At 42.7% G+C, this 21921-nt stretch overlaps 1 protein-coding gene across 2 annotated transcripts; it reads left to right on the forward strand.

The window, feature by feature from the left end:
• The first annotated feature begins 4204 nt into the window (after positions 1–4204).
• On the forward strand, positions 4205–18392 carry LOC147886553 (phosphatidylinositol 4-phosphate 5-kinase 9-like). Of its 2 annotated transcripts, none has more exons than XM_087395216.1 (9): positions 4205–4496; positions 4968–6639; positions 6735–6902; positions 7292–7457; positions 9312–9422; positions 9588–9775; positions 11002–11165; positions 16510–16678; positions 16782–18392. In XM_087395216.1, the coding sequence occupies exons 2-9, from the start codon at positions 5351–5353 to the stop codon at positions 17068–17070; spliced, it is 2544 nt and encodes an 847-aa protein (XP_087251342.1). In that variant the 5' UTR covers positions 4205–4496; positions 4968–5350; the 3' UTR covers positions 17071–18392. The 2 variants fall into 2 exon arrangements, with proteins under 2 accessions (XP_087251342.1, XP_087251343.1); XM_087395217.1 differs by lacking the exon at positions 4205–4496 and adding an exon at positions 4538–4808.
• The last annotated feature ends 3529 nt before the right edge of the window (positions 18393–21921 follow it).

Consider the following 21921-nt stretch of genomic DNA (forward strand, 5'->3'; position numbering starts at 1 on the left):
AACGCTAAATAGTAGGCTTTTATATATATGTAAGTATGTATGTATGCAATAAATAAATACATACAAATACACACATGTGTGTGTGTGTACGCGTGTGTGCATGCATGCATGTAAGTATGTAACACACGCTCGTGTGAGCACGCACACACACATGCATGCAAGCATGCATGTTTGTATGTATGTATGTATGTATGTATGTATGTACGTATGTAAGAATGTAGAGCGAGAGAGAGAGAGAGAGAGAGAGAGAGAGAGAGAGAGAGAGAGAGAGAGAGAGAGAGAGAGAGAGAGAGGGAGAGAGAGGGAGAGGGATTATCCTTGCAAATACAAAGTCATATCATTCGATGTATAACATGATCATTTCAACGCTGAGGAAATGTGCAATTCACGACTTATAAGAATACAGTTAATAAGTATAAAGAATACAATTAATAAGTATAAAGTGAAAGTCTTCTAGTTGTCAACATAAAGTATATATTCATGGTGGTAGATATAAAAGGTGCACAAGAAACATGATGTTGAAGAAAATGATTTCATAACATCTTGGAAACTCCCAGCTTCAAATGATGGCAAGAACGTTGAAGATCACGATGTTGATTTATCGACATTCTAGATTTTATGTATGGCGAAAGTGTATAAACAAGCATGATTGGGGAACATGATGCTTTTTCAATATTCAATAAAAATAATGAAAACTTTACTTTATGACCATGGAGAGTTTACATGGAGTTTGTATTCCCACATTTGTTAGATAAACGTTTCAATTCCAAACACATCCATCCACACATCAAAAGGGCAGATTTGCATGTGGTGATATGAGAACTTTAAATCAAATGAACTGGATCTAGAAAGTGGATGACCTTCACTGAGTCAGAGGGAGTGGAAACCCCACATTGGCCACTTCCAAATTTCCCATCATGATTTATGATTTCAATATAGATGCATTCTCCTCGAGGACAACATAATGCATGGAATGTCATGTTGGATTTTATATTATGGATGTAAACTATGTTAGACGTACACACAAACCTAAAATATTGCAATCCCACATGCTTAAAAGCCGTATAGAATTTCTTTTATTGGTAAGCAAATCACAATCTAACCTATAAAAATAAGGAGTTGCAAGCACGCATAAATTTGTTATAAAGGCTATATGCAAGTACTTGTGAGATACAATGAACTAACTAGTTGGAATTTATAAAAGAGTTCATGCATTTGGGATTTCGAGCCTAGTAACGTTAGGTGTGATATGCATTTTGTTCTTAGTGTATATAGATTCAACGTTACAAAAGAACAATCCAAATACAAATTGTTTGTGAAGAGAGAATGGTGGATGAACGTGAGTTTTTTAAGATCATGCTTAAAACTTGGATGAACTATTGAAAACCACTCTACATCATTGTGAGATGAACATGAAAAGGAGCATTTGATACCAAAATGTGAATGAAGAATATGCATGACATTGATTGGACATACTTTATGAGAAGGGACACTTTGTTTGTAAAAAACAACAAAAACCTTTTAAAACCATAGTGGCATGAAGAGAGCAAATCTAATAGCGATTAAGATATTTTTAATGTACCTTGAGTCTCAAAAGCTGCCTAAACAACACAATATCATACGAACATGTGGCAAAATGATCTTGAGAATTCAAGATTGAGAGGGAGTTGTATGAGATTGATATTTTTGTGATGTATAAGAAATACTTATTGTCATGATTATGATATGTGCTGATTAGGATTTGTATGAGATCAATTTTTTGTGATGTGTAAGAAACGTTTATTGTCATGATTATAATGTGTGCTGATTAGAGAGGCATATGAATTGAATTGTACCATTATGTTAGGTTACCATTTAAAAATTTCACTGATCACCAAGCTTGGAAAGAGTCAAGTGATATAAAATTGTGATGTGCAAGAATGTTGTGTGCAGGGGTAGGACTGTGAAAGAGCGATTCTAGTAAAGCACGTTTTTACTTTTGGAAGGAAAGCAGTAGATGAGACATTTAACCGTTTGGAGAAGGAGAGGGTGGGCAATGAGGAGATGAAAGCACGGCAAGCAAGCGGTAGATGGGTGGGATTGAAATGCTAAGACTTTTTAGGTGTGGGTGGGTTACAAGTTAGAAAAGCTATACCAACGAAAGGGGGTTGAACTGGAGTCTGGGGGTATGAAGTTTTTAAGAAAAGCTAGTCCAACCAGACATGTCCAATCATGCACCCCTCGTGTGGCAGGCTTTTCCCGGGGGGTAGCCCCCCCAAAAAAGATAATTAACACTTCTGTCCAACGTCTCTCTAAATGAGTAAAGAGGCGCTAAATTTGCGTAACAATGTAACTCCTGAGGCACTAAATGCACACAAGGCTTAACGGCCAACAAAGAACGGAAGCTTCAAAAGGCTAAAAGCTCGTAGGTCGGTAGGTAGTTACGACGCAGGCTGGGGCTGCAAGAAGGCGATTCGATGATCCATCCAGTGGTCGAGCAACGCCCACGCTCCACACTCCAGCGCTGTATTTATCGAACGAAACTAATTCATATCGACAGACAAGAACTTTTGGAGGAATGGCGATGGCGCCAGCATTGAAGGATTCTTCGCAGGAAGGAAATGGGACTCATTAACGTTATCAGAAACGGTCGATTTTTCCTGTGCGCGTAACACCGACGGAACTTTTGATGGCCGCACGAATCGATGGATTCCTTGACTTTACGGGTACACGTGAAAAAGCACAACCCATGTGGCCCCTTGTCCTTGCGCCAGGTGGACCCCTAACAGTCTGTCGTGGCGGGCCCCACCCCTTACACAACCCCTGGGGACCCGCACCGAATTTCTAGGACAGATAGGGGTCCCCCCACCCTCGCAACAAAGATTTACCCTTGCTAATTTTTTAAAACGGGAAAAAGATTTGGGCAATCAAGAATCAACTCATTTTGTGCCCCCCGAAAAGTGGCTCCTTGTCCTCTTTTGATTTATTCTGATTTACCCCCCTGGGCCCTTTTCCACTCATGAGTGCCTCCAGTCTTCCCTTGCCTGCTTCATTGTTGCCGGCGCTTTGCACTCGCTCACTAGCCATATCAAATGAAGTAGTTGGCCCCCTCAGGAAACACTCCCTCATCAACACCCAGACTTCTTCCAGTGTAGTCGACATGCTTGACAATGGCTGGCTGCTCTTTTCCCATGACTCATTCTGGGTGCCCCCTCCACGAGCACCATGGAGGCCCGGTGTTGCTTGCTCTACCCAAAACCAGGTGGACAATGCATCATAAATACACTGATCTTGACAGAGCAGGTTGTTCTATATGGCTTCTACAAGATAGGTAGATTTTGGTGGGGTTTGCATAATAATAAGTGCTTGGGCTTGCCCCACCTTGGCTATAATGATTCTTCCGATGGTGGCTTTGTGGAGGAATGTGAACATATGCTTCGGTTACAGGAAAACCACTTTCATGTGTAAAGGTTCTCAACCCAAAATACAATGCCTCCTATTGCCGTTAAGGTTGAGGCCAAGTGTGTCCATACCATTTACAAGATCTAAAGATGGCATTGATGCAAATCAATCAAGATAAAGCGAGATGATATGAAGAGAAAGTTGTGTCGAGAATGATAAGTATCTACAATGATGAGGAGTGGATGAATCCTGTGGGTGCGCTAAGGTTACGGAGGTTAAGGAGAGGAACTCCAAAAGCTGAGTAGGAGGAATGATGGGGAGCATGTGGGGGGTGCCAAAAAGGGAGCCACTCAAGAAAAGCATTAAATAAAACGAGAAAAAAAAAGGGGAAATGGAAAGAAAAACCTACACCCACCCATGAACGAAATTATTCAATCAAAAAAAAATAAAATTGGGGATGGGGAACCTTTTTGCTGTGGATAAAAAAGGAGCGGATAATCATATTCCCAAAAAAAAAAAGAAAAGAGAAAAGGAAAAAAAACAATTATTATTTTTTGACATTATGCATCGGCGGCCAAAGCAGTTGCAACAACTAAAACATTAAAAAAAAAACCAAAAAAAAAAAAAAGGTTTTATTTTTTTGGACTGGAGACAATTATCGTAATTACGACGGGAGAAGCTTCCCGTTGGAATTTGTTTCTTTTTATTCGATAATATAAAGAAAAGAAAGAAAGGGGAGGTAGTTTCAAAAAAAAAAAAAGGGGAAAAAAATAAAAATTCCATCGTCGTCTCCAATCTTTGTTGTGAAATGAAATGAAAAACAAAGGCCTCGATTCTTCCTCCCGAGCTCTGTGAGAGTTCTTTTTCTCTGCTGCTGCAAATCGCCATAGCCAGCCATCGCCATAGCCATCGCTCCTGCTTCGTCTTCTTCCTCCATAGCTCCCCCTCCCTCTTCCTCCTCCTCCTCCTCCCTCGAAAAGATTTCCTTTTCCTTCCCCGATTTGCCATCTCCTCCCGATTGCCCCCGATTTCTCCCGATTGCTGCCGATTGCTGCCGATTTCCCCCGACCACATGCCCCCCCCGCTCCCCGACGTCCTGCCCTCCGTACCTCCCGGTAACCTTTCCCTTTTCTTTGCTGCCTGCTTGATCTTCTTGCATATCGGATCTTTTAGCTCACAGATCTCGCCTTGAGACCATCGCCGACCGCTCTCTTCTTGAAATGCCTCCTCACGCTCCCGCTCCTGCCAAATGCACCCCTTGCGGAGCCAGTGCAGCCCGTTTCTCTTCTCCTGGGACACCTTAGGTGCCTTTCTTCTGCAAATTATGGAATGCAGATTCCTCAGGCTTGCGTAGAGCCCTGCCCGTGCTTTCAGATCTTGCTTCTAAGGCGACTGTCTATATGCCTCGTTCAAATCTCCTCTGAATGGTATCCCATCAAATGAAGCTTAACGCACAATCAAAACGTGCATCCCTCAGAGGAAGTGCAAGCTTAACAAGGAATAGTATACTAGGCTGTAACTGTAAAATTTGCGCTGGGAGAATTGGTTTTTCGTTCATCGTTTGGTTGTTTTTAACTTTGTGACAGGCAATACTTTGAACCTGCAATTGGGCCGTGTTTTGCGCGGAAGGCTGTAATTGCGGGCTTGCATAATGCCAGTTTGCATGGTAGGCGACAATAACTGCCGAACACATACGTAACGTTCGAAAGCGTAAGCTTGCTTCCAGTAACGGGTGTGCATATCAGACTATGTGAGGTCCCAGGAATTCCGAAAATCGTAGGCCATAAGAATTTTCGGCATTGAGCAAGCTCCGGTGATCTTCACGGTGGCGAACTTAAAAGATTCTGTGGAGGCCCAAAGAGGCCTGGTCCTCCTCCAGCCGGCAAGGGCTTTCAGGAACTTTTTTAATGTTCAGACTAGAAAGGGTTCAGTGGTTCCTGAAAACACGGTGCACAGTGAAGGTTTATGCATGTCTAGACCTGACGCTTATGTGGACTGCCATGAAGTGTTTGGCATTGCGCAAGAGCAGCGGGTAGCGTCCCCCGATGAGGCGTTCTTTTCATTCGGAACAGAAAAATCATACGTCCTTGCGAGCGTGGATTTCAAGTCCGGTGAGCTTGATGGGGAGACCTTGCTTCCTAATGGAGACCTCTATGTTGGATCTTGGCAAGGGAACCTTCCAGAGGGTACGGGAAAATACTTGTGGTCAGATGGGTGCATGTATGAAGGTGAGTGGTCGAAAGGCAAGAAAACAGGAAAGGGTAAAATTTCATGGCCTTCAGGGGCCACTTATGAAGGTAACTTCATGGCAGGTTATATTCATGGTGTAGGAACCTATACAGGCGTTGACGGCAACACTTACAAAGGGAATTGGTATATGAATGAGAAGAAAGGCCTTGGAATTAAGAGCTATGCAAATGGGGATGTTTATGAGGGTTCTTGGAATCACGGAGTACCAGATGGTGTGGGTAAATATACGTGGAAGAATGGGAATGAATATGTTGGAGACTGGAAGTCTGGAGCTATGTCTGGGAGGGGTGTGTTAATGTGGGCCTCTGGGGACAAGTATGATGGCCAGTGGCTAGATGGAGTAGAGCATGGCCATGGTGTTTATACATGGGTGGATGGTAGCACATACGTGGGTACTTGGAGCAGGGGCCTGAAAGATGGAAAGGGTACATTCTTTCCACCTGGATTGAATTGCCATGGGGGCCCCTTGTCAAACATAGAAGAACAGGAATTATCGGAGGATGACAGTATGGCCGTCCATACATCTCGGAGGCCAAGAAGTTCATCAGCATCTGATAATGAACAATGGGCTACCAGGGTTTGCAGAATGTCTAGCCGTGGATCTTCTGCAGAGAAGCTCACATTCAGTGACCCCTCAACAGGTTCTGAAAATGGATTAGAGAACTGCCCCTCTTTTGAACGCAGATGGAGCCTTGATGACTCCTTTGATAGGGTCCTTGGGCTAGAAGATGAGATGTATGATCTGATGGTGCAAGATGGTGTTCTGCTTGACGGTGAGAGACATCGTATGGCAGAGCATGATACCTTCATATCATCAGTGGTGGAGAGGGAGTATGTGCAGGGTGTGCTGATTAATGAGCTTGTGAAACGAAGTCCAATCTCTCATTTCACAAGGACTTCAAGGAGGCGGCAAAGGCGTCACGCTAGGGAGCCCAGTAGACCAGGGGAAACAATTTTTAAAGGACATAGAAGCTATGATTTGATGTTGAGCTTGCAGCTAGGAATAAGGTGCTACTTACTGACTGCATATGGCATTCTGTGTATCTGTAGAAGCTGCGAGAAAAGTATTTCTGATGCACCCTGTGCTGTTTTTCACTTTCCAGATACACAGTTGGGAAGATAACACCGGAGCCAATGCGTGAGATTTCAGCCTCTGACTTTGGTCCAAGAGCCAGGATTTGGATGAACTTTCCAAAGGAGGGTTCTCAGCTCACTCCTCCTCATCAGTCCGTTGACTTTAAATGGAAAGACTATTGCCCAATGGTCTTCAGGTCTCTTTCTCTAAAACCCCTTCTTTTAATGACTAGATTGTGCCTGAGAATGTGTCTATATAACCAGGCCAAACTGGTTGGAAATGGTTCATTGAACAAAGATCAAGGCTGGATTCCAAAAGCACCAAGTGGGCTTTCATTGGATATAGTGTTGACTCATAGTTCTAAACCTCTTTACAAGGACCTGTTACCTGTTTTGTTGTCCCTGCTTAGAGTGTTTTCTACAGTTTCACTACAAATATTATGGTATTCTTGTATATGTCCTTCCATAGGCACGCACAGTATAGATGTATGCCATTCTATAGTTGTGTTACTGTTGCATACCAACATATGTAGTTTTCAAAACTAAATCAATTCAGATGCTAAGTTGAAGTTAAAAACATGCACAGGCATTTGCGGGAACTTTTCAAGATTGATACAGCAGACTACATGCTGTCCATATGTGGAGATAGTGGTCTGAGGGAATTATCTTCCCCAGGGAAGAGTGGGAGCGTGTTCTATCTTTCTCATGATGATCGATTCATGATCAAAACAATGCGCAAGGCCGAGGTCAAGGTATCTCAAGTTTTTTGGAATTTAAAGATTGAATCCTGCTTTCAACGTCACTCCGCAGAATTCAACATCACGTCTATATTTTTATACTTCACCCTCTTTAGGAGAGGATTGTTCCTTGTTAGTTGCTTGTATGAGTCTGTTATTTCTTGGGAACCATTTGATGGAGTTATGGCAACGGACATAATGCTCCTCGCAGTGCTTCTGACGATGTGATTGTTGTGGGTATTAACAAAGTTTTATAACTTAGGCTGGTGGCTTTGAGCGGTTGCCATTTTAAAAAACAGCACATGGAGTAGTCACTTGTGCCCATTGGATGTGGCCCCCTCCCCCGCCACCCCTCTCCAGCCCCCCACCCTGTGTGTCTGTTTGTGTGGTAATATAATGACAAATGGATTTCACACCAAAAAATGTGTGTGTGTGTGCGTGCGTGTGTTGTAAAAAAATAAATAAAAATTTTAGGATGGGATGTATTCTAGTTTATGAAGGCATATGTGTTCCATGCTTCTTCCTTCCTGAATCTTGTGGGAAAGCTGCATAAGCTGCATTACATCAAGAAAATGTGCTATCAGATATCACTACTAGCCAGGGTTTATGGCATGAGTGACATCATAATTGGGAAATTTCTCATCCCTTCAAATTTCAACATTTTCCTTCCTTGACATGTGAGGGGTAGTATGACCATTGCTGAGTTTAAAGGCTCTATACCGCTCAAAGTAAGTCTGTGAGAAATGGTTTTTATCGAGCAAATGGAGAAAGTCTTTACTGAAGTTTGGTTAATCACTGCATTATTTTGACCCTGGGCCTCTCCCATTTGCTTAATCAATCCACTTCAACTATGCCATTGTCTTTGTTGGCAATTTTGATGCTGCTTTCCTCATCTGCTAGATTTATACGATCTTCTGTATGCTAATTTTAATCTCAGAGCGTTACAAAAGAAGGGCTTTCGATGACCTTATCACACATTCAATTGGTAGATTGGAAAAGTGTGTAGACATCTTAAAGCCTCAGTAAAAAAGCAGTCATAGATCTGGGTATTATAAGAGGGATTGCAGAGGGGGGAGATATTTTCTCCATATTGAGAGGTTACAGGTCTTTTACCAAATTTCATTGATTAAGATTCCGATTCATGTGATTCAACCATTTCAGCATTGAGGTCTTCTCTGAGTTGACTCCTCTTATCGCTGCATCATGCTATGTTGAAGCTGAATTGCAAATGCAGCCATCTGATCTGTTCAGAGGCTTTGCTCTTATGTTAAAGATAGCTAATGCTGCCTCTCAGCTGTGCTTTGGACGCTGAAGTGGATAGTTGCTGTAATATATATTCTGTCAATGGAATGGTCTTGGCCTCTCTCTATTCGACCTAAGTTTGGAAGGGGCCTTTGTTTTGTTCTGCACAAATTGAATGTCCCGTGTCTTTTAAGGCTCTGATTTTGTCTGTGTCTCCCCCTTGCTAGGTGTGTCATGATAGAGTGTGTCGACTTGCTGGTGGTGGGCTCGTGAATGTTGTGAAAGTTTGGAAGGGGCCTTTGTTTGTTCTGCACGAATTCAATGTCCCTTTGTTTTAAGGCTGCAATTTTGGCTGTGGTCTCCCCCATTGCTAGGTGTGTCTGATAGAGTGTGTCAACTTGCTGGTGGTGGGCTTGTGAATGTATAATGTTTACAGTCAATGCTTGGAAGTTGGACCTTTTGTTAGGAGGAGCATATACAATATATAATGCAGGGTTGTAGTTAGTCTATATAAAATCATCTGACTAAGGTTTATTCCAACGATTCATAGGTTTACAAATGCTTTTATAAAAGGGGTCGGGGAAAAATAAATTAAATTTAGTTAATTTCTGTTGTAATATTTACCAGGTACTTCTCGGAATGCTTCCAAATTATTATGACCATGTGCGGACATATGAAAATACTCTTATCACCAAATTCTTTGGACTTCATCGAATCAAGCCTGCAGGTGGTCAGAAGGTGTGTGGTTTTCAACCTTCTCATTTCTCTCAAGCTAGGTAAGTCTGAAAGTGAGTCATGTGAATTACAAGAGGCTAACAATTTCAGATCTGTTGTATGATCATTGTCATTCCAGGGTATCTGTACATCAACGTTTGTTATTGATGACCAAGTTGTGTTGTGCAGGTCCGTTTTATGGTAATGGGCAACATGTTTTGTACAGAGCTGCGTATTCATCGAAGATTCGATCTGAAAGGATCTTCGCAAGGACGTTCTGCTGACAAGGTCGAGATGGATGAAAATACCACTCTAAAAGATTTGGATCTGGACTTTGTGTTCCGGCTTGAACCATCTTGGAGGGATGCTCTGCTTAGGTGTGTAAAGCCTGCTTCTTTAAGAAATTAGTTGATTGTGCACACAAACATTGCGCTCCCCACCGTGAAACAAGCTAGTTTCGGTCCAATCCCGGAAATGTTATTTTGTGCTATTGCGGATTTTGTTTTAGTCGATGTATATCTCTGCCAGACTATTATCTGTAGTCTCTTTTTAGATTTTTCATCATGATATGGCTCATAAATTTATGTGCTTAGTGCTGCTGATGTATCTGCTTGCTGATTGGATAGAAACTTAGGGTGTTGGATTTTAAAATTTTCAATGCACATTGTATACAGGGTGACCTGTACACATTTTTGGGCTGTGAAAATGCCATTACGATGTTGTAGGATCTAGGCGACACTCTTCATGAAACTTTTAAACGCTTTGTGATTGGCCTCTCTTGAGTAAAAGCAGTAAATTTAGCGGAGTGGTCTGCCTTAGGTCGCACTTGGAAGAATATCCCAAGTTTCTATTGGCATATCACCTAGTCTTCCTCGAGTCTGTGTTTCTATGCTTGCTAAATTTCAACAAGAGTGGAGGAGGAAGAGGAAGAGAAGGGAGCTACGGAGGAATAGCAGGATAAATGAAGAGGGAGAGTAAAGGAAAGAGTTTAGAGGAAGAGGACAGAGTTTGCAGAGAATGTAGGAGTGAGGGTGAGGAGCAGAGCACGAGAAGAGTCTAGGAGTAAGCGGAAGAGAAGGGAGGAAAAGAATGTGCGAGGGAGATGGTGCGGTCAGAGTGAACAGGAGAGCTCAAGAGCAAGGAGTGCAATAAACAACTAACAAGAGGTATTGTACAATCAGGTGGGGATCAGCTTATATACCTGCCTAAAGGTTGTCTGTTAAATGCTTTTTCCAATGCTGACCTTGCTTGCACATCTCAAATTAGAGTTAAAGTGATGTGTAAAATGACGCTTTACTGCACTCTTTACAAGGATAGTGTTTGCATGAAATTGTAAGTACTGCTCTTTATTGGCTCAGATTTTTGGTGCTAGCCTTGCAATGATACAGAAGGGGTTCTGATCTTCATATGATTTTTGGTGCTGATGATAGAAGTAGGGTCAGATGCGATGAAGTTCAGCACTATAACGTTTTTGAGTGGATTCTTATGAAGTCAAGACCAGACATCATTTGCTTGTGTTTACTATTCTCAATTGGGAATAAAACTGAGAGAGAGAGAGAGAGAGAGAGAGGTTTTTGAGAGTCTTTTGTTTGTAATGTTGCAGGCAGATTGAGTGTGATTGCAAGTTCTTGGAGTCAGAGCGGATTATGGATTATAGTCTGCTGTTGGGCCTTCATTTCAGGGCTCCTCAGTTTCCTGCAATTTTCTCTCCAGGACCTTGTCGTCCTGCAGTTGAAGGGGTTGCTCCAAGGATAGCAGGCAACGATGGTAGGTAGACATTAAAGTTTGGCTCTATCGAGGTTTTATTTCAAATTCAGGTGTTCCTTAATTGTGTACTCCTTTTACTGGTTACTGATGTTTATTGGGATTATGAGTAATATGGTTTTAATGAGATTTTATATGCTCTTTAAAGTAGTATGGATCCTGTGTTGTAGAGGGCATATGTTTATACAATGTTCTGCAGCTTGTGGGTGCTGTTGAAATTTTGTCAGGATGCCATAGTAGCTATTTCTTGCTAAATGGTCATCAACATTGTTGGTGATTGTGCCTTTGCATGGACACAGTCTTGCATGCATAGTGCAGTAGTATGGGAGGCTCATAGTTGCATGATTTGAGAGCATGCCAGTGCAGAAGGTTGGATTAGCTGTATGATGCTTTGGGGCATTAGCGTTGAGCTATGGCTATGATGAATAGGTGGCGAGTTTGGTCTATCAGTTCATACCTCATTGTTCGTTGTAGGAAAAGAGGACATACAACGTAAGGTGGCAAGTTTGGTCTATCATCATAGTTCATTCCTCATTATTCATAGTAGGAAAAGAGAAACTTTCCAACCTTCTGTTGTTGGGAGTATAGGGTCAATCCCCCCTCCCAAACTAGGAGAGCTAAGGGCTTGACACCTGCAGTATGTTGGGGTAGATGCATTGGTAGGAGGATGTACTGAGGCTGCCATGTGGACAGCAAGATGGCTGCCACATGGGAGATTGTTCTTGATGTTATTTTAGGGCAGCCTGTTGGGCAACCCTGTCTGCAGATTGGGCAGACAGTAAGACCAGTATGTGGGTTGATTGTGGCCCGTGGGGCTGTGTATAGCCCAGCCTCGTGTTTTTTGGGCTGGGGAAGGGCAGCAGGACAAGAGCCAGGAGGCTGTGGAGTTGCACTGCATATCCAGTGGGCAGGTGCCCACATAAATAGGCCTATAGGAGGCACTGCTTGGCAGGGCCTTATATAGGCTGGAGGGCTGGAGGGTTGAAGCAGGTCGGCAGTAGTCGTCTGGCTGTGGCAGGACGGTTGGTTGCAGGACTGGTCAGCAACCAACCGCCTGTGGAGTTGCGCTGCAGATCCAATGGGCAGGGGGCCACATAAAGAGGCCTGTAGGCAGCGGCAGCTAGCACAGAAGGTGCCTGCTTGGCAGGGCCTTATATAGGCCGGAGGGGACAAAGCATGTCGGCAGTCAGTGTGGCTGTGGCAGGACAGTCGGTTGCAGGACTGGGTTGGCCAGTCTGGCTGGGTCGGCCAGTCTAGGGTCTTACCTAGCCCTGTAAAAGGGACCCCTTTGGGACTCATGATTTAGTTCGGTGTGGAGCAGACATCAGTCTGTATTGGGGCAGATCTAGGTGCATGCTTTGAGCAGTAAGGAGAGCACAAGACTGTCAGGAGGGAACAGCAAGCAGAGCTCAACTGGAAGCCTGTTAGAGAAGCAGGACAGTTGGAGGAGATCTGCATCAGAGAGTGCAGTATCCAAAGTTCAAGGTCGTGTATTACCTCAGCAAGCTTGCTGCTTGCTGCAGGTATAGGTACACTGTTGGAGCTTGTTTTGAATGGATTTCTACAGCTTTATGAAATCTATTATTGGCTGTACATGTGCATATTTTTTCTCTCTCCAGTTCTGAAAGTGTTCTCTATCTACCTTTCTTCTAAGTGCACAGGTTGAAGTGAGATTTGTGAGTGCTGTACTTCGGCAAAATCTTCAGCATTTAGATGTCTCATTTTCTCAGTTGGGGACTGCAAGGACATTCATCTACACGTTGTATTAGCTTTGCTATATTCCGGACATGTGTGATCTACACATTATATTAGCTTTGCTATATTCCAGACAAGTATAGGTGTGTTTTCCAACACCTTTCTATGCACGGGGACGTCTCCAAGCTGTCTTGCCTTAGTCTCAACCCATAATTAGCTTGATTTGAAGTTTGGTTGGAAGAGCAATGCAGTAGTAGACTTGTAAGCTCAAGGAATCCTAGAGTCTGGCTGCTAGCAAGCAGGTCTACTGTATACTGCAGATTTACTATGACACATAAAGTACGATCAAACTTCACATATGACTGACGGATTTTTAGTTGCTGGCAAAGCCTGCATGAAAATTGTATGGCCACTCCTGCAGTTATCAGAGGCTATCAAACACACTTTAAGCTTCAAGGTTTGAGCCTGAAAAGGCACGCCCATCCATCATTAGGACCCAGGTTTATCTATGATGGAGAACTCAGGAACCTGAGTATGCATTAAATCACTGGGTCTTTTGGTCATGAGCTGTACTCCTGAAAACAGTGGGGGAAAGCCAAATAATGACCGCTTGCATAAAGCATTGAGTGAGATTCAGCAGCCTTACACAGCACATGCTGTTATTGGGTTTTTCTCTTTTGACTGCTTGAAATTGTCAAACTCATGCATTACCCATTACTTTCAGAAAATTGAGGATTTGGGTTGGTACAAAAAGTGCTATTTGGTGAACTGTGCTCTTGGTACTTTTGGAAACAATTGTATTTCCACCGATATGCAGGGTTACTGCGTGAGTGAGAGAGTGAAAGCTAGGAGTAATAGATCTAAGAGAGCTGAGATGTGACTGAGATATAGAGCTGAGAAGTGAGCTGTGCAAAACTGTAAAAGAGAACTATAAAGAGCTGCCGAAACAGTACTCCAATTGCTGGTCCTAATCCTCAACTGTGGTGCTCTGTATACAACTTCCAGACAGGCTGAACTGAGGGCCAAAAGCTGAGGCTGATCAGGGCCAACTCTAGAGGTGTTCAGGGCTGCACATAAGAGGCTGTAGGAGTGCCGAAGGCTGGGAGGAACTGAATGCCAAATGAGGGCTGTAGGCCCCCTATTTATAGGGGCTGTGGGCTGAGCTAACCAGCCAAACTGGCCGACTTTTTAGTCGGCTGTTTGGGTTGGTTGGTTGGGCCTTTGGCCCCATTAAAGGTATCCTAGGAAGGGGTGCAGGGCAAAAGGCAGCCCTTCCCCAGCCCATTCTTCCTCATTGTCTTCAGCCCTGAGGGGGCTCAGAAGGGCTCCTATCCTAGGCTGAGACCTAGACCTACCTAGAATCCTAAGATGGAAACACTATCCTACTGTTTTCCAGTGGGTACCAGTGAACAAGGACTGATCTTCTGACTTGACCTAAGGTTGATAGACTGACTTCCGTAGCTTGTGCCTGACTGTCCCTGGACAAGGGCACATCATACGACAAAATCTCCTATTAGGGAACTATAATGCACTTGTTGATGTAGCCAGTGTGTCACCTTGCACCCAAGTGCAGGGGTGCATGTGACATGTGTCCCCAAGTTGAGTTGAGAAATCTTGTAACACAATCCTAAGAAATCTCTTCTATGACTTGCAAAGGAAGGATTTTGACATTTTCGAATAACATTCTCCCGCATGTCCCTTGTCAAAGTCCTGATTTCATACGTAGCTATCTAGAAGTTAATAAGCCTTGTGACCAGCTCTATCACTAAGCTCTGTCCATATACGTGAAAACTATGGATTCTCTATAATCATCATGTCGGGCATTTGAAAAGACATGGAGGGTTGATAACTGGAACAGTGTCAAGCATCTAAAATAAGCCCTACTCATGGCTCAGAAAGCACATCATGCTCACTAAGTGATCCCCATGGGTACTTGCCCTTATCCTGAAGTGCCGTGGCCACACCTTGTTTCAACTGTTGACCAATCTGTTGGGAGATTTGCTTCCTTATCCGCTCACATATAAAGCCCACATCCTAGGTAATCTACTGGACAAGCTCCTGTCCCATCTGCAAAAGATTGCCCTGGAGCATCGAGGATAGTGCAGCAGCAATATACATACATATAGGCTCACAGAGATGGATGGTGGTGATTGATGCTCCACGAAAGGTTGGAGCACACTACTGTGACACTAATTGTGGCGAAATTGTACAACAAGGACGGTATGGATGATTGTGTCGCTAACCCCACCAACTTTGCAGGGCTGCTTACTAACTCCACTGATACCACTACCTTTGCTCATTATTACATAGAGTTAGCACTGATACCACTCAAAGAACCATTGATGGTCGAGGAGAGGTGGGTCTATTTCTAACTAAACCTGCATATGAGACATCATCACAAAAACCACAACAAAGGGAGCTAGTGGGCTAAGCTCCTAGCCGTAGGTTCCGTATGTTGAGCCACTTTTGAGCTTGGGTTCTAGATTATCGCATGTCACACAATTCCCTAGTATAAGAACTTGTGTTCCATACCAAAGGACCTCATCCATGAGGATGGCGATGTAGGAGTATCTTGCTCATATGACCTACCTGTTCTATGATAGCATTCAAGACAATGGAAGTGTGTCTCCCCAAAATGACCCATCTCAGGCCTGGCTTGTATACATAAGCCTAGGTATCCCTAGCCCAAATAGGCAATTGCTGCATCTATGTCACCATGCATGCCTACCTGTGTGCCACATGGTAGGAAGTTGGTGCAAGCAGGCCGAGTGATTGGTGAAGTCGTAAACAAAGGGTCATAATTAGGCACTCTCAGTTTATGAAAGTCTCATCTGTACTAGCTATGTAACTTGGCAGTGTACCTACAGTCACTGTTATGACAACCATGCTGGATGTGTCTAGACTCCATCTTGTACTTAGCGCATAGGGTATCAACCAATCCTTTGTTAGACCATAAAAGGATTCCGTTGTGGTCTGGATCTCCATTGGCCCCTCTTTCAGGGTGATAGGTGGAGGGTTCTTTTTCTCCTGCCGCCCAAGCTACAGTTTGGGGTGGTGGATCTAAATCATTCAAAACCTCTGATACTTCTAGAGGGCAGGTCATTGAAAAAACTAGCATCTAGTTTTTTGATATCATGTTATGTCTGGTCAGTTCCATTAAGGCCGCATTCTGCCATTTCTTCATTGTGGGACTCCATTGCGGAGAGGTTGTGCGCTTTATTTGTTTGGGTTGAGCCCATTTGGTCTTGGCTTTGTAGAAGCGCATGGCCTGCTCTGTCTGGGTTCTTAATTTCTATGTATTGTATCATTCCTGGATGAATGCAAAGAAAAGTGTAACTTATAATGGGCATGCTCTGCGGGAAATATTGTGATGCATGGCAGTTGATTTTCTTTTCAATGCTGTCACAGCATATTTCCACTGGTCATAATATACTTATGTTGAGCTTTTGGGAACTGGCCTTGTAAATTTACTTGAGCCAGAGGCTAATGTTAGGATTGTTTTTTGTGAGTCTTTGCTTTATTGCATCAGTAGTTGCACTCTTTGTGTCTGCATAGGAGGCTTTGGCTGTTTGTGTGTGTGCATGCTCAGTTATCCACAAAACGGTGAAAAGAGTAGGCGCTCAGAAACTAAATGTGCTAATTGTGGTTCCAGGATCCTTCGAGCAAATGGAAGAAGGAACAGCTGCAAAAGGCTTGGTTTTAGTTGCGCATGAACCAGAGAAAAATGGGATTGCTCCCGGTCCACATGTGAGGGGTAGTCCTTTGAAGGCACCTGCAGCAGGCAATGGGGAGGTTGATCTGCTGCTGCCAGGAACTGCAAGGTCTTATTTGAAGTGTGGTTTCCTGTACTGCTAATCTAGATAGTTCATCAATGTCATGCCATAGCCCACAGATTGTTTGCTAACCTAACCATTTTACATGCAGACTGCGGATACAGCTAGGAGTGAACATGCCTGCCAGGGCTGACCGTAGGCCATGCAAGGGAGAACATGATCTTCATGCTGAAGATGAGTTTTTTGGGGAAGCTTATGATGTGGTGCTATATTTTGGGATTATTGACATCTTGCAGGAATATGACATGGGCAAGAAGCTAGAGCATGCTTACAAGTCACTCCATTTTGACTCCCTCTCAATCTCAGCTGTAGATCCAACTGTTTACTCAAAAAGATTTCAAGATTTTATACGCCAGATATTTCCTGACAGCTGGGATTAGCAGTTCCCTGATTTCATTTGGCAAGCACTGCTCGAAAACTCATGGCAGGTTCTGGGATAATCTCCCAAGTGGTTTTAGTTGTGGAAAGTTGACAGCCTCTATTGCAGATTTGGCTTCTTCCATCATAGAGATTGGGCCTGCAGCAGCACAGCAAGGAATGTTACTTAGTGGTCTTCTTAACCACTCTGCATGCAGGAAAATTTGTTTTATAACTCGTAAACAGGTAACAATATACGGCCAAATTTTCCTTCTACAAAACCGGTGGTTTTGGATTAAAACCGGCTATGGTCACACTATTACTGTTCTGAGACTTGCCCCGGCACAGTGGGGCCCTGAGTCATGTTCGTGCAATCCTTGTTTGGTAAACTTCATCTGGGAGTGAAATATTGTCACTTTAACCCCTGTAAAGCATAGCAAGTAGGCCCCTAACGAGGATTTGAAGGGGCTTGCTGTTAACAAAGCTTCAATAGAAGAGCTCCTTGCTGATAGGGGAGCTGTGACGTTGGAAACCTGGATCTTCATACTCCACAGTGATGGTGTAAAGCTGTGACACCATTCTGGTGTTTGGAGACAAACTTTTGCTTGGTATCAAGGACGCTCTGAATAAAAGAAGTTTTCATCTCATTTCTTGTGCAGTGAGCATTGAACTAAATGGCACCCATTTCTGTCATTCTGGTTTCTTGGGATGAAAAGTGTTACTTGCTACCAAGGGAGCTCTGAGGAAAGTTTTTTCATCTTATTACTCTCACAATGGGCACTGAAGTTCATGGCACTCTTTCTGTCATGTTGCGGTGATAGAACAATGGTGCTCCAGAAGCTCTGGCACAGACGCGAGTATGTTGTGTTTGAAGGGAAGCTTATTCATGAAAGCCTTGTCCTGTGAAGGTCTATCAGCAACATTACCTGCCAGCCACAAAATTGGTAATTTCTCTGATTTTGTGGGGCAGCTGCTTCTGGTGGGTTGGAACCAAGTGTTTTCCTCTGGCTGCACGAACCTCAATGTGCATAGCATGTGCAGTATGTAAAGTAAAACACAGCACAGAATTTGTCAAAGCTATGAAACCTCAGTTATGATGATATATTGACGTTGCACTGTGGGAGGGATCATTTCAAGACATTAGAGCACAGTATCATAAGTGCTTCTAAAAGTGTGAGAGTCTGCAAAAGGTTTCAGCATAGGCATTCATTTGTGTCATGTGATGATGATAAAGGAGTCAAATTTGACACCTTGAAAGTGGATTTTTTTTTTCAAAGTAGTCAACCATGGGGTCTTCTTCAATAAAAGAAGTATATTGCTTGAGGCTATGCTATCTGTTCTTGAGCCAACTAAATAATTGGCACTCGTGTTTATGGGGATAGTTGCTTTTATCCGGCAATAACTCGTTGATAATTTTATACACTTTGGCATTTTCTCTTTTTAAAAGAGGGGAACTAGGTTGTGCAACGCCAGCCCAACTTAGCAGATTGCTAGGAAGTTAAACCTAAATTGGGATAGTTGCTTTTATCCGGCAATAACTTGTTGATAATTTTATACTCTAGGGCATCTTTTATTTTCAAAAGAGGGGAGCTAGATTGTGCTACGCCAGCCCAACATAGCAGATTGCTAGTAAGTTAAACCTAAATTGCTCTTGTAATCGATGTATCAGATTGCATGTGGAAGACAGCGCTTTGTGCTTCGAAAGAGGATGTATATGAGAGTGGGCTCCATTTTAAAGATTGTGCAGAGTAGGGACAGCTTCTCCTCATCTCTAACACATGAAACATAAGCAGAGATCAGATTCTGAAGCGTGCAAAGTGCATTAGTGTAGAAGCAGTTTTTTTGTAGATTCAAGTAGCATGTGTTTGAATGTTCAAAGATGAAGAGTTGGCAAAAGGGTCATCTAGTTCCATTCAACTTTCCTAGTTAGAAAATCTGCTAGGTGGCTTGGCTTGTTGGCTTGTTGTTTTGCATGGAGACATCAACACGATCATTCAGTCTAGAATGAGGGCAAATACATTGAGATTGGAGTTTTGAAGCCACATGGTCTTTTAGACTTGATTGAACGCAACTCTGGCTATACACAAGCAGCAACTTGAGGAGGCATGTGCATTATGTATATTGTAGGTTACCTCTGAAAGTCAAATAGAAGCATGCAATTAAGATGGAAAGCTAACTTGCTTTCAGAAACGTGTCCATGTCTAATACTTGTTTGAGCCATGACATCTAAAAAGCATTTGAAGGTCAGTATAAGTGCGAGAGCTGGTGGATAGACAATAAAGCAAATGATCAGAACACTACAGCTCAAAGATGGAGGTAGACTTTTAGAAAGTTAAAAATACAGTTGGAGAGAAGGGCAGACTTTCTTGGCTCAAATAGAATCACAACTACAATCATAACCATGTTCGATGCAAGCACAAGATTTTGATACTCCCTTGGAATTTGTTAAGGATGTCAATGAAGGTCATATTCATCGGTCTCATCTGATGGTTGAGTTCATAGCAACGAATGTTGTCCCTCCGAATGGAGGTCATGATAGCCAAGTGTATTGGAAGATGTCAGAAGCAATACGAGAGGTCAAAGAATTCGTGCGCTTTGCACCTAGGGAAAAGCAACAAGTGGTATGTTTGGCTGATACGAGATGGAAGCAAATGCACACTCCTTTGCATGGAGCTGCATTTGCAATACATCCACAATATCAAATGCATGCTCAATCACAAAATCCAGAAGTCATAAGTAACTTGAGAGGTTTGTAAGAACTTGCTTTCGGAAGATCAAGGCAAATTAGTTTACCTACAACGAGTAAGGTATACGAATTGTGAAGGCTCTTTTGGAGATACCTCGAATCTTAATGCTATTAAGATGACTATTGCACCTACTTGGAGTTTTTTTTTCAACTACCTTTTGTAGGGCTAGCTGGACACAAGCCTCCAGATTCCCCCAAAAGGGTCTATGTGGTTGTGCTTAATCTCTCGCATTTGCATGTTTGTTGCAATGAATGTGTTTTATCCTATTAAGGATATATCATTGCAAGATTTGTATAGCATAGAAATAATTTGTAGCTTATTTGGTCCAGGACGTGTGTAGTTTGAAATCATTAAACACAGATGTAGTGCGGTATATAGTCATTCGTTTGATGTTGTACATAGCTTTTCCTGTGTATGCCAGCAGAAGAGCTTTTGGTAGCTACTCCATGTCACTAGCCCCTTTGAGGGAGTAGTGGCGCAACAACAATGCTTGTACTAAGAGAAGCAGTGTGAAGGTCTTTCCTGTACCTCGTGCTCCCAGACAAGTAAAGGTGAAACTATTTGGATGGCCATTTCCATAAGAAGAATGTCCTCTACTATTATATAGTTGAGTTGTCTAAAGAGTGCGTGATATTCTTTATTTGGCATCGCCTAGTGTGTGGGAGGATTTGGTTTAGTAAACTGATTGTGCTTGTTGTACACGCCATCTCTTTGCCATTGTCAAATTGATCTTCTTCATAATAGCTTGTTACTATACATGATGATGTGATGGTTGCATTGTTGATGCTGTGAGATTGTGCTAGTGGCAGCATGGTTTTGTTGAATGATTGTTTATTATGTTCAATTGTATCTTTGCTTTTGTTGTAAATATCATGCCATGTTGGGCGTCATGGTCATTCTCATTGAAAGGATAATACAGGAGATCGTTCTCTGTAGTGGTTTTCAGGATCCTTTGCTTACTGTAGTTATTGTAATGTATGAACTTTTCATGCCTTTGTCTCTTGGGGTTGTTTGTAGTGAATGCTACTAGCGAATTGGGCAAGACAAACATGTTGTAAAGTTGCTGGTCACCTTTGGCATTTTGTGATAATGTCATCGAAGAATATCTCTCTCCGTTGGGGATCCATCCTGTCAAGTTGCCTATGCCGTTTAGCAATAGGGTGCGCTCCCTAGGTGGACTTGTGTTGATATAAGTGAACTCGCGAGTGCTGTATGCTGAGTGTTTAATATTGGGTTGCCAACTTTTTGAACAAGCTCATTGGTGGGTCTGTTTGAAATCATGCATTTATTTAGTGCTAGCTTAACTGCCTCTATTGTGGCTTTATCTGCTTTCGCAATGTACAATGTATTGTAAGCAGTTACTCCATGCGGGTTTAAAATGAATTGGACATCCGTATTTGCTCCCCATAGTTTTGATAAATTTGGGTTGAAATTGTTTGTGTATATATCTTTTAGATGTCTTTTTAAAAAAGTAGTTGGTTGGTTTATTTTTGATCTCAATGCCATTATGTATTGTTCCTCAGATACTTGAAGTTTTTGCAAGAAAGAGTAAAAGTATGCTGCACCTACATGCCTAATATGCATACTATACCTAATGGCTCCTTCGGATTCAAAAATCCAAAACTATCAAACAACACACACTTTCAAACTAGAACCACTTGGAAAATATTTGAAAATTTCCAAAGAAAATTCACATAATGTTTCTTGTGACTGGTTTGGGCAAGTTGAGCAAGAGGGTGGTCGAGGGTAGAGGCAGCCATTGCTATGCCTTTCTACTTCAGCAAATTCACTACATTTTTTGCTTAAAACACCATTTCCTCATTGCAGAGCTTTCTTCTAAGATCTATCTTACCGTTTTCCCTCCTTCATGGCCTCTCTTTAGCTTCCTCATGGTGTCTCTCACTCATCTTCTTGTGTTCGCTGCTCCTACAAGTCTACCGTGGCCCTTGTCAGCACTTGCAACATCTTAGCTGCTCTCTATATGAGGCACTAATTTTGACATGTAATCATGCACTTTTGGGCCACGTCAACTGCCACATATGTAGAATACCTCAATCAATGTATCTAGGTGTACTTCATGTGTTCTAGAAGGCTACCATGAGGAGTACCTTGATCAACGATCAACTC

Source organism: Dipteris shenzhenensis, chromosome 24, assembly GCF_047967505.1.
Source record: "Dipteris shenzhenensis isolate YYH24624 ecotype China chromosome 24, Dip_SZ_1.0, whole genome shotgun sequence".
In the NCBI taxonomy this organism is placed as follows: Eukaryota; Viridiplantae; Streptophyta; class Polypodiopsida; order Gleicheniales; family Dipteridaceae; genus Dipteris; species Dipteris shenzhenensis.

Excerpts from the sequence above, each read along its gene's own strand:
- LOC147886553 (XM_087395216.1), top strand. The coding sequence starts at position 5,351 with ATGTCTAGACCTGACGCTTATGTGGACTGCCATGAAGTGTTTGGCATT. Across the intron at positions 6,903-7,291 it reads TATTGCCCAATGGTCTTCAG|GCATTTGCGGGAACTTTTCA; the intron begins GTCTCTTTCTCT and ends AAACATGCACAG. Across the intron at positions 7,458-9,311 it reads TGCGCAAGGCCGAGGTCAAG|GTACTTCTCGGAATGCTTCC; the intron begins GTATCTCAAGTT and ends AATATTTACCAG.